This window comes from Apteryx rowi, unplaced genomic scaffold, assembly GCF_003343035.1.
Source record: "Apteryx rowi isolate R43461 unplaced genomic scaffold, aptRow1 scaffold_961, whole genome shotgun sequence".
Lineage (NCBI taxonomy): Eukaryota > Metazoa > Chordata > Aves > Apterygiformes > Apterygidae > Apteryx > Apteryx rowi.
The window spans coordinates 13,500-25,463 of record NW_020451273.1 but is presented as its reverse complement, the minus strand read 5'-3'; the positions used below and the strand labels follow the sequence as shown (position 1 = coordinate 25,463).

At 42.5% G+C, this 11,964-nt stretch overlaps 1 protein-coding gene across 1 annotated transcript in view; it reads left to right on the top strand.

Annotated features, from left to right (window-relative positions):
- The first annotated feature begins 52 nt into the window (after positions 1–52).
- The window catches only part of CHD1L (chromodomain helicase DNA binding protein 1 like), a 22,864-nt gene continuing 10,952 nt past the window's right edge, over positions 53–11,964 (top strand). The window contains 8 exon segments of the mRNA XM_026054721.1: positions 53–297; positions 2,394–2,506; positions 3,974–4,080; positions 5,385–5,499; positions 7,213–7,244; positions 9,648–9,729; positions 10,561–10,723; positions 11,059–11,212. Coding sequence (XP_025910506.1) covers positions 201–297; positions 2,394–2,506; positions 3,974–4,080; positions 5,385–5,499; positions 7,213–7,244; positions 9,648–9,729; positions 10,561–10,723; positions 11,059–11,212 — 863 coding nt within the window. The 5' untranslated portion in view covers positions 53–200.

The window sequence follows — 11,964 nt, the reverse complement described above, 5'->3', positions numbered from 1 at the left end:
CTGGGCGGCTCTGCGGCCCGGCAGAGCCCGCGGGTGGGGGCGCTGAGCGCCTGCACCGGGCGCGCTCCGGCCTGCGCGCGGGCAGCCGTTACGACGCTCGACGACTGCGCGTGCGCCTTGCGCGCGGGCAGGGCGAGCCGTTACGGCGTAACGGCCGGTGTTTGCCGTGACGGGACGGCCGCGCTGCCTTGCTGCCCGGAATGTCCTGCTTCTGCCAGGCTCTGCGCCGTGCGTCCGGAGCCCGGGCGGCGGGGCCGGGCGTGGAGGAGAAGGACATATACCGATGGGGGCTGACAGGTCAGTGCGGTGCGCTCGGCGCTTCCGCTTTGCCGCCGTTAAATGACGCGGCTGGGCCTGGCTCCGGAGGGAGCGCGGGGCCCGTCCGCCCTGCTGGGCACCGGCCGCCCGTTAGTGCCGGCAGCTCCTGCTCTCTCGCGGAGAGCTGCGGAAGCAATTACACTAATTTTAATGAGGTTTGTCTCTTCGATGTAGCGAGCCGGCCATGGCTGTAGCGCCAGGCGCCTCCGGGGCTGCCAACTGCAGTTCCTGCCCTGCTTCTCAGTGGGGGTGGTTTGTTAGTGTTACTCCGAACCGCACGCTTTAACGATTTAAGTAAAGAGAGTATAAAGACTAAATAATAATGATTGAAGTTGTTTTTTTTTTTTAATTTTGGTTAAGTACTGAAACATAAGAGTTTTTTTTCTTGTATCTTCCCAATCAGCAACGTCAAGAAAATAGGGCAAATTTTTAATCACAGGTCTTATGAGTCCATTTATCATCAGTGTTGACTCTTGTAATACTGATAAACAGTTCTGGTAATACAGTTATTTTGTTTCTTTAGTATTCTAGTATTTGATATTCAGTTTCTCAGGATACATTCAGCATTCCTATTTTGGGGGGTGGGAAATACAAAAACAATCTAAAAGTGTCAGACAGCATGCTCCTTACTCATGTTTTGGAAATAGAATCTATACAGTCTGATGAGAACATTTTTCATCTTCTGCAAGGAGTGTAGCCTGGGTGGGAGGCTTTACATTCGCTTCCCTAATATGTTCTTTGCTGCAAATTAAAGAATGCTGACTGGCATCCTGGTGGTCCACCAGGCTAGCAGACTGCCTGGTGCATCCCACTCCTTTCCTCCCTCTACCTTCCCTAGCTGGAGGTATTGCTTGGATCTGTTAGGTTCAGTATGGCAGATGCTGTGCTGCACAAATATGGTTATACTGGTCCTGTCTCGACCATCTGGCTAGAAATAAAATTGGCTCTTGGGCTTATAAAAGTCGGCCATGACTGTTACAGAAAATGGCATACTTCCCTGCTTGCTGCCTCTTGCAAGCCTTTCCTGGGTGTTTCAGTCACCTGGTCTTTATCTTTTCAGTTAGAGAATTAGGCCTGGATCTTGTTTTTTTGGGCTCTGTTTTGACTGCTAGAATGTTTCTGTGCAACTTTAGTTCAAGCAACTTCCATTCTGTACTTCTTTATCAAATAAATTAAGACAACTTTCATCTACCTCAAAGTGGGTCATAAAGTTTAATGTAAGTTACAAAGTGCTTTCCACTGCTTGAATGATAGATGTTAAAGAAAACAGTGCCTGGGCTATCCAGCCTGCCTGCTTGCATGCTTTCCTTAGCTGTGGGGAACCCTTACCTCAACCCATTTGCTAGTTTGGTCTTCTGTTTCCTGTGGGCTGGTGAGTTAGTCCTAGCCCTGTTCACTCATTCAGCTTTATGTTTAACAGTAGAGGGACAGCTAGGGTGGCAGGGGCAGCAGTGTCAGTGTTGCCAGTAATCACAGTACTTAAATCGAAGCGCAAGAAAAGACCTTGAAATTTTCTCATTGATTTGTTTTATGTTTGCTTTGATGTATTGTGCCTGAGAATAGGGATTGCTCTGCAGTAGTGGTAGCTACGGTGGTCTACACTTGTGGTGGTGTATCCTACCCTAAGCATGAGAAATCTGGAAAACATCTTGTTTAGAAATGATTATTATTCTATAGTAGACTGTTATAGACAAACATTTCCAGGCCATTAGCCTAAAGCATATCTCTTACATATTTTAAAAAGTGGCCTGAGCTGAAAATCCAGCTGTCTTGTAGGAATGCAGAGTAGTGGCCCAATTATCCTTGTACAGGCCTATATAATGACTTAGGGCATTTTTGTGTATGCAGATTCCTGAAATTGCTGTAATTTAGTGAATTCACTGTAATACCATTGTCTCGGTCCTTTCCAGCAGGGCAAACTAGCTTGTGCTGAAAGAGTGTGTGGTTTTCCTGCAACACAGTTGGTTGGGTAGGTCTGGTCTGTGCAAGGCCTGTTTCGCCTGGCTTCAAGGTGTAACAGTATATAGAGTGTATAGGATGACTACCTAAATGTAACAAATTGCTTTTATTCCCAGGCATTAAGCTTCGTCCCTATCAAATAGAAGGTGTAAAGTGGCTAGTGCAGTGCTTTGAAGTCCAGTATGGCTGTATCCTGGGTGATGAGATGGGTCTTGGAAAGACTTGTCAGGTGCAGGGTTTTTTTCTTCTGAAAAATCAGCTTTGCCCTGTTTTTTTGTTTGGCCAATGTTTCTGCAAGATGAGAAAAAAACTCCTTAATGATCGATCAGTTAAGCAACCAAATCCTAAAGTCCTTACTCAAAAGAAAACTCTCTGTTTCTTTCATTCTTTATTCACTTAAAACTCGTTAGGTCCTGAGTAATGCTCCAAAAGGGTTTCAGGGTTTTGTAAAGAAGTGAATGATGATTTTAAAGAGACTTCTCAATGTATAATTCATAGTATGTGGAGTTGAAGGGTGTGGTGTTGCACCAAAGATTCTTTTGAATGTTTGTTATCTTAAGGCGGACTGTAAAAGAGCAAGGACTCCAGGTGTAGCACAGCCACAAGCAATAAGCATTTATTATTCACCCTTAGATTAATCTCAGCCTAATTTGCTATAGCCAGGCACTACATATTACTCTGTGTGCCCTTTGGGATTGCAACTAAGTTGCTGTCTTACGAATTCTGATCCTTCGGTGCCCAGTCAGTCACAGAGGAATCATGGTGTGGACATCCCATTCTCACCAGGTAGGGGTCCTGTGGTCAGTCCAGCTGTCCGGAGCAGGGTCCAAACTGTGTAGGATGGCATTAATCTTTTATATCTCCCTCCCATTGTTCCCCCTCCAAAAGCAGCAATTTAAACCAATCACAAGCCGAATTGTCTTTTTATCCAATCAGATTCCGTTGTTCCCTTATGATTTTTGTTTCTATCTTTTATCATTATATCCTCACATAGTTCTGCCAGAGTTGATCATTTCTGCAGTGTCATCTCATTTCTTATAACTTTCTTATTCCCACATAGCTTTGCAGTGTGGTGCCTCAGGCCATAGACACCCCAGGTGATTTCCGACTGGTGGGATCACACCAGTGCATCCTGCTGTAGTCAGGGCTGTGCTATCCATGAGGCCCTCTCTTGTCTACAGGTCTGTGACAAAGGGAAAATATACAGCCAGTACAGTGAGAATGATATTATTTTGACTCACCTGCAGCAAGATGGTTTCTGAGTTTGTCAACACATGGATTAAAGCTGAGTACAAATGAACATTTATCAAAGTATTTTTTTGTGTTGAGTTTTTAGATAGGCTGCAGTTTTGTTGGAGAATGAATGTTGTGCTTTGCTTCAGCTCATGGTATTCCATGAGTCTTCAATAATAAACTAGTCATTTTTAAAAATGATGTTTGGTAGCTCTTCTTTTTTGTGACTATGGGAGAAAGGGCTTTGGAAAGGGGACTCCAGCTGTCAGGGTCAGTTTTTGGATCTAAATTTTTCTGTCATTTATGCTGGTTCTCATTTGGTATCTTTTTCAGTTCCACTTTGTGCTACAGAACCTGTAGGAACCAGCTACAAAGCTCAAGAAGGAGAAACTTTATGTAGTTTCAGGCTATTGAATTGAGCCCTTTTTTGTTACTAAAAAAGTGTCTTTTCTTTGCCTTCTAGACTATTTCTCTACTTGCTTATTTAGCCCAAAAATCAATGAACAAAGAGACATTTCTGATACTTTGTCCTCTGTCTGTTCTGAGCAACTGGAAGGAAGAACTGGAGAGGTAAGTTTCAGTAGTTGCCCAGATCATCATATTCTTGCCCAGCGAGTTACAAAGATTCTCTTCAAATATACTCAGTCCAACAATTTTCTTCCTTTCAAAAGGAAAAAAAAGTAAAAAGGGAAGCTACCAGAATAACAAATCAATGCAAACACCATTTGTAGTTAATGCACAGTCTCTACTATGTTGTGGTATACATGGATTCATTCAAATTATAGTATTGAATGACTTTCAGTACAAATACCCCCACTAGTTCCTTGCTTTTTATTGTTTTGTTTTGTAACTCTTCATGCTCAGTCTCTCTTAGGCAACATCTGCTGAAGACAGACAGGATTCTATATGAAGAAAAGTAAGATCCAAATTGAATGGTGCATTTCTTTGCATGCTAACAGAGGCATGCAAAATACTGTTACAGCCATGCATGCAACCCATCTTCACTGGGGTGCAATGACTGTGCTGATGGCACATTCACTATGCAGAGTTTTTCTAATCTTTTTTTTTTTTTTTAAGCTGGAACCCAAACATTCCTTTTAAAGAGGAGGGGCAGGAAGTTAAAGATTAGAACAGGTGACTTTCTATGTGGTTGTAGGATGATGCTGTCTCTCAAAACTTGAAGTCATCCGGTTTAGACCCTGAAGTGAAAATACCTGATTTGAGTAGAGTTACAGTTGGAATACTTGGGGGAAAGTGCATCAATTAGTGCTACAGATCAGCAGTGAATAGCTGTCCAGGAGGAATGTTGGGGAAACATTAGTGACGGGATTAAATGAGGAAAAATTTTATGATCCCAACTCTTTTACTGAACTGTTTTTATGTGCTTCTTGGCTATGAGGATAGATTTTTGAGGCCCTGACTTGGAACTGTTTGCTGCAGACATCATTACCCTTTATTTTAACTGGCTTTGGACCAGTTTTTTGGTATCAGCTGGGGAAAGTGTGTGTTCAGCATCCTGCTTCTCATTAGCTTTTTCAGTTCAGAATAGCAGATGTACCATGAGATTGGTTTGCAGTCACCTGTGTTGGACTATGAGAGCTAAGAGAAAGCAGCATATATGGGACTTGTTCATACCAGAACCAGCAAATGAGGTGCCAACCTGAGACACAAGTCAATCAGAAAGGGGTTAGATTTGAGAGCTGACATCCAGCCACTTCTTGCAGGAGGTTAAGGTGTTTGAATAGGAGGTTTTAATTCAGCCTTGTCTCTGTGCTGTGCACTAACTAGGTTTGGTAATGGGGTCCAAGGTCTTAAACTCACAAAAGACTTAGCTTGGTGTTGGTGGTTTTTCTCTTTATTTCTCATGACAACAGGTTTGCTCCAGGTCTTTCTTTTGTGACATACATAGGCAACAAGGAGGAACGAGCCAAACTGCAGGGAAACCTGAAAGGACGATTTCATTTCCATGTGCTCTTAACAACATATGAGGTACATGATGTCTGTCACTTGGAAGGAGGGCTCAATTTCCTAGGCTCAGTAAGACAGTATGTTTGTAGCAGTGTGTTAATTAAAGCAGAGATTTTTTTACTGATAGAAAAAAAGAAAAAACCCTATGGGATTTGGCTAACAAAGCTATCTAACTCAAACTATTTCCTTATTCAGTCATATTGTTGCGCTGTCTTCAGGCAGGTAAGGATTGCAGGAAGAGTGTTCTTTGTAGTTTCTTCTTCTCTCCCCATTTTAAAAATCCAAAGTTTTTCCTCCCCTTTTTCATTCATCTGTGCTGCCTAGCTCATGCCTTGTCCCCTGTACACATCTCTGACCTTCCTCAGTGATTTTCTCCCCTGTAACCCACCTCACCCACTCATCTAACTTTCTGCAATTTTTTTGTCGCTAAGATGATCTAATTTAACCCCAGCTTTATCACATAGCTGTATCACACTTTGAGTAAAGAAAACAGATACACATCCATCCTGTTAACAGTATATGCAGTGACTCAGGTTGTATATGTCTGTGTATGGTACATTACAGACCTGTAAAGTTTAATAGAAATGTACACACGTGTAATTTTTATTAAGATCCTATCAGTCATGCAACACAGGAACACTTAGAGCTTGCCTATGGTTGTGCTCTTTTCAGCACGCCCTCCTCAGACAAAACTCTCATTCCTGGACTGTAAAATGGTACAGTTCCTGCTACAATTGATAGGACTTTGGGCTGAATCTGACCAGAGCTCCCCTGAAAACTGACTGGAGTAGCATTGCTCCCTTGGTCACTGCTTTGAACTGTGCAAGACCTGATGGTTAATTTATTTGTGAGCAGAAAAAAGCCCTCATTTTTCTTTTATGAGTCAGTCCCACTCAGGTGCTACTTCGTATAGCATGTTGATTTTTCTTTGAAGAGTCTCTTAACAAACACACCAATTTGAAATTAGATGAAAAGCCTCTCTTACAGCTTCTAGTTCATTTTTTCCTTCTGATTTCCCTATCCTTTTGTCCTTTTCCTTTCTCTCTCTTCAAGTATTATTGTCTCCTTCCTCTGGGAGCTGTGTGACCTGGGCTGACCACTCTGAACCTACATCTTTTTCCATGTAATCCTTGTCCTAAATGTAATAAATGGAGGTGCTCACACTGAAGCAAGCCTGAGAAAATGATTAGCTGTGTCAAGATACTCACTTTGCTAGTATTCTTGTCTCTCTGTTGCTTTTGATAGTAAAAGGCTGTGCTTTTTAAGGATTTCTCCTGAGCAGCCTGATTCCTCTTCCTCTTTGAATCTGAAACTGGGCAAACAATGTGTGCACTTTAGGATATTAGCGAGTCATTATAATAGCTCAGGTTGATCCACTGAAGCCTGTGTTTACTTTGGATCAATAAGTGTGTGATGTTGAGGGTGTACGATGTTTCTTACTGAGTGAGAAGAAGGATGTTCAAAAAGAGGTGAGACTTTGGTGTCTGTACCTTTCCCCTAAATCACTGTAATATTGTTTCTCTGAGCACTGCTGGTGCTTTGCCAGAGAAAAGTTAAAATGTAGGATCACAACAGCCTGTGATTACAACAGCTGTCATGTTACTTTCTTTAGATCGTACTTCATTCCACTCTGCTCCATTTCACCATAGCTTGCAGTAGACAGAAAGATGCTGTGTTTCTTAACTGATGTATTAACTTAAGTCATAAGTAATGATTCATTTTCTTTCATTACAGATTTGCCTGAAAGATGCAGCATTTCTAAAATTGTGAGTATGGTTTTAATTTTTTCAAATTAATTCTGTGGGTCTGTCAGCAGTTTCCTAAGTGTATGTTTGTATGTGTGAGAGATCCCATGCTTCATGGATGCTCTTTGCTGGTGATTAGAGCTTTGCCTTTATCATCTATCAGTGAAGAATCTTTAATGTATATGAACTTCACCCCAAGGACACTTTTTAAGACAGTTAACTCAGAATAAAGTGATACATAGTGGCTTATAGCAGTATATTAAATATCAATCCAGGAGACAGAGGTGTTCTTCAAAAGCTTCAGATTTTAGAGGTATTAGATGCAAAATTTGCTGAACTTGACCTGCCATATATTATAGTGGTCACATGCTAATACCACATCTTGCAGTTTATTGCCTCTTGCTATCAGTCAGAACCGAGGAGGGCTTAGGGAGCATTATGCTTTCTAGCAAGACTGATTTTAGTGCTGAAACTCAACCTGTAGGAAGTACTGTCATGATCATGCAGGATTTTCCAGAAGCCTACACCTGAAATGGGGAGGAATTTTCATGTCTTTTAGTAATACTGCCAGTGCCTTGTAGTAGGGGTCATGTGACAAATGCTCAGGGCAGTCGCATCTCATGAATGATTCAGGATCTCTGTAGGAACGGAAATCCAGTAGCAGCCACTGACACAACCTCGGATCTCTCAGTTCACAACTGGTCAGGCCTGCTACGGGGGCCCTGCTGAGTTTCTGCAAAGCACATGTTCTTGGCCATTGCTGGAAATAGGCGATTTTGCTGGATGAACACATCATGGTGGAAGCCAGGCCTTGATTCTGCAATATGAAAGCTGGCCACAGGCATACAGTTCTTACAGCTCCAAACCATGTCTTGTGCTGCTGCATATGATTCTGCTTGTTTTGCAGCTTGGGCCTGGTATGTTGAACGGTCAGTACCCAGGGAGAACAAATAACTAGCCCTGGTATCATAGAAACGTCAGCTCCAGTGCAATTTCCTAGATCTAAGGCTAGCACATAACCTCAGTGATTCCAAGTCATGTCACTCAAGTATTTTCCCTCTCTGTTATTCGTTCTGAAAAAGGTGGCATTTGTGCCTTGTCCTTTATGTGTCTTAGAGCACTTTAAAGGTGGGTCATAGTTATCAGATGTCCCACCACCCTCTAAAAGTGTAACAAAATTGAGACTTGGTAAGGTTTTCACCATTGCTGAACGGACAAGGCATTTAGCACCAGCAGTTTCACAAGTTTTCTATATCAGCTATCCTCTCTCCTGCTCTTGTCTTCCATGCTGGAACCTGCCCCTTTCTCTGCTTAACAGTCTGGAAAGTCTGGGTCATCACTGCTGCTATTTGTTTGAGAGCTTTACAAAAGGTATTCTCCAATGGTGGATTCTGTTGCCTTTTCTGTGACTGCTTCAAAAGCAGAGTGCAGCTGTCTGCCTGGCCCAGCAGAACAGGAGATGCACTGCTTTCTGCTGACCAAAGAGCTGAAAAATGAGTTGAGCAAGAGCCCTGCTCTCATGTAATGCAGGAGAGATCAAACTCTGCTCTGCATCTGAGCTTCTGTCAGTGTCCCTTCTGCAATTCAGTTGCAGAGCCTGTAAAATAATAATGACATTTCCTGGCAATGGAGAACCACTCTTAAATAGCAAAGATGGGAATCAAGGGAAGAGGAAGAGCTGTGGGGAGAAAGTAGGTCCCTGTGATTCCAGGCTTCTCCTACTCCACTAGGAAGAGAAGTGTGCGGGTAAGAAAACTATAGAGTGTCATGCTTTTCCTCCCTTGCCTACCTGTGAGCCAGACTTGACTGTGTGGAAATCACTCTGTGATGTGGAAATTGAAACCCTAGCAATAAGTGCACACCCACAATAAGACCTGAAAAGATCTGGGGTTTGTATTAAGCCTAGTGGATCTGCCAGGTCAGCAGTGATTCTGTAGCATGATGAGACACCTGCATATGGCTGTATCAGACCCAGAACAAGTCAAAACTCCTATCTTGGTTGAGTTGCAAAAGACCTGTAGTGGCTCTGCCATTACAACCTCAGGGTTTTGCACAGGTGCAAGGGCCTACTTTCATGGCTCTTCCTCCAAAAGATAGTCCTTCTTGCATGTTTGACTGACCTGTGCTTACATCGTTTTCCCCATAGCAATGAGCGTGGAGAGAGAAGTAACATGGTAAAGTGAATTTACTTAGTTTTGATTTCAGAAAAACTCATCTAAGCTACAGTTGAGAAGTGGTATTGTCTCTCATAGGCCAGTGCTTGTGAACTTTTCTTTTCCCTCTTGTGATGTTTGCATGCATGCCATGGTGTGGGGCCATCTCGAGTTCAGCCAGGCAGAGTCATGGCTTATTTCAGTCTTTGCATACTGACAAGAATGAATTATCTGCATCTAACTTAAGATGGTGTTTTGTGTTTGTTTGCAGTTTTACCTGGGCTGCTTTGGTTGTAGATGAAGCCCACAGACTGAAAAATCAGAGCTCTCTGCTTCACAGGACGCTTTCTGAGGTAAAAACTCAGCCATCTTTTAATGGCTAAAGACTTTTCTCTCTTCAGTATAGGGTAAGGATTCACTGTTTGTCCTTCTGTGTATTTTTTAAGCTCTGGGCCATAGCCAGTTTCCATCAGATTTGGTGAACAGATTCCCATATTTAGTGGCAGATAAATCAGGGCCTATCTTGTTGGCTTGTGTGGAGGTGGACAGTGCTTGGAGATTCTCTCTTATTGTGGCTCATGTTTGCACTTGACAAGTTGGAGCAATTTGAGAGAATGAAAAGTGTAAAGAAGCCAGACATAGCACTGAACCACAGCTGTGTGACTGAAGTGTCAGGAGTCTGACTGACCCAAGACAATAAAAAGTTACAAAGTAAGAGAGGACCTACAAATCTGTGCAGGTGAGGGAACCCTGGCCTAGTTCATGGGGGCTTGAGTCGAACTATTTCCATTGTCTTGTTTAATGGAGTCACCTGAGCTTATTGAAATTAGTAGAATTGTTTCAGCTTCCCTCGTGCTGTCCCAGATCAGCAAGCACCCCTGCTGGAGTGCTGTGAGTGTCTCAGGGTAGAATATACCTCTTGTCATGCCAGTGAAACGTGGGCATAAGATTTGGGCTGTCACCGGCAACAATGAGCTATGTACCTTTAAAAAATTCCTGTTGCTCCAGACCTTATGTTGGCTGGTTTGGGCAGACATTTGCAGCATTCTGCAGACATTTATTTCTGTGCCATCTATCAGCTTTAAGATGGGCATACAAGTGGCATGGGTGGAGTTGTATATTAAGTGACTTTTCATTCCAGACACTTTGGCCTGATCATTTTATTTTGCTGTTGGTTCTTTCAGTTCTCAGTAGGCTTCAATCTGCTGCTCACAGGCACTCCAATCCAGAACAGCCTTCAGGAACTGTAATCCTTACTCAGCCTTATTGACCCTCATATCTTTCCTAGAGAGCAAGTAAAAGAGTTTGTTGAGTACTACCAAGGGGTTGAAAAGGAAAGTGAGTCAGGCAAGTAGTAAACAATGTTGTACTTGAATCAGAACCGGCTGTTGTCTTGACTAGAAAGCAGGTGTGTTGTGTCCTCTTCATTTGCCTTTAAATGCCAATTGGATATAAAATGAAGCCATTAAAAGTAATGATTAATTGTCTTAACATAGCTTTTAAGTACTCCAGGTTTGCAGCTGTGTTTTGTTTTCTCTGTTTGTAAAATTGGGCTTGAATCATTTCACTAAGAGGTGTAAGGTTCATTTATACCTCTGTTTTGAAAGGATAGTAATGAAGTTGTTGTACAAATTCCTTACATTGAATTCAATAATCTCCTCTTTTTTCCTGCCTCTGCCTAGCCAAAGAATTGCACAATCTTCTGCAGCCATTTTTGCTTCGAAGAGTGAAGTCTGAGGTGACCGCAGAACTGCCAAAGAAGGTGGAAGTGGTTCTGTATCATGGAATGTCAGCTCTCCAGAGGAAGTACTATAAGGCCATTTTGATGAAAGATCTAGATAACAAGGGGTTTTGAACCCTGTCAGTTGATTTTAAAACAAAATGAATTCCGTTTGTAAATCCATGCTCAATTGTAGTGAAGCAGAAGCTACTTTGGCCTGCAGAATATGCACAGAATGAACATGCCAAATTCAGTGCTCTGGGCTGCTTAATTAGTGGTTTTAGCTTGTGATAAAATTAGAGGCAAGTGGATCTAGTGAGCTGTTGCAGAGCTAGGGAGGGATCAGTTTCAGAATTCTGCTTTGGGCTTACCACTGAGTAAGCCTGCATCTATTCCATGTTTTTGTATTCAGACAAAAAGGTTGTACCAGAAGTTTATAAAATGTGGATCTCTAAAAATTTTCCAACAGCAGTGCAGATGCCATACAGCAAATTTAAACCTACTGGTGGTAGGTTTGAGCTTTCTAGGAAACTGCCAGACTGTATAGACAGTATAAGCAGACTCTTATAATAGCTCACGCCTTGGCACTCATACAAACTAACTATAACAAAGCACCCTGAGGTGTAAGAGATGAAGTATTTGCTTCTCTTGGAATTCTTCCTCTTCTGTGTATGCATATCATATGGTTTGCCAGTGCTTACCTTTTTGTAGGGGTGGTAAAACTGTAGGGAATGGAGACCCTTTGTTCTGCTAGTGCTAATGTCTGGTGCATCAAAGAGCCGATATCACTTTATGGGAATATCGCTCTGCAAGCTGAGCTTGATTCTTCCAGCATCAGCCTATGTATGCTTTTTTTTTTTTTTTTTTC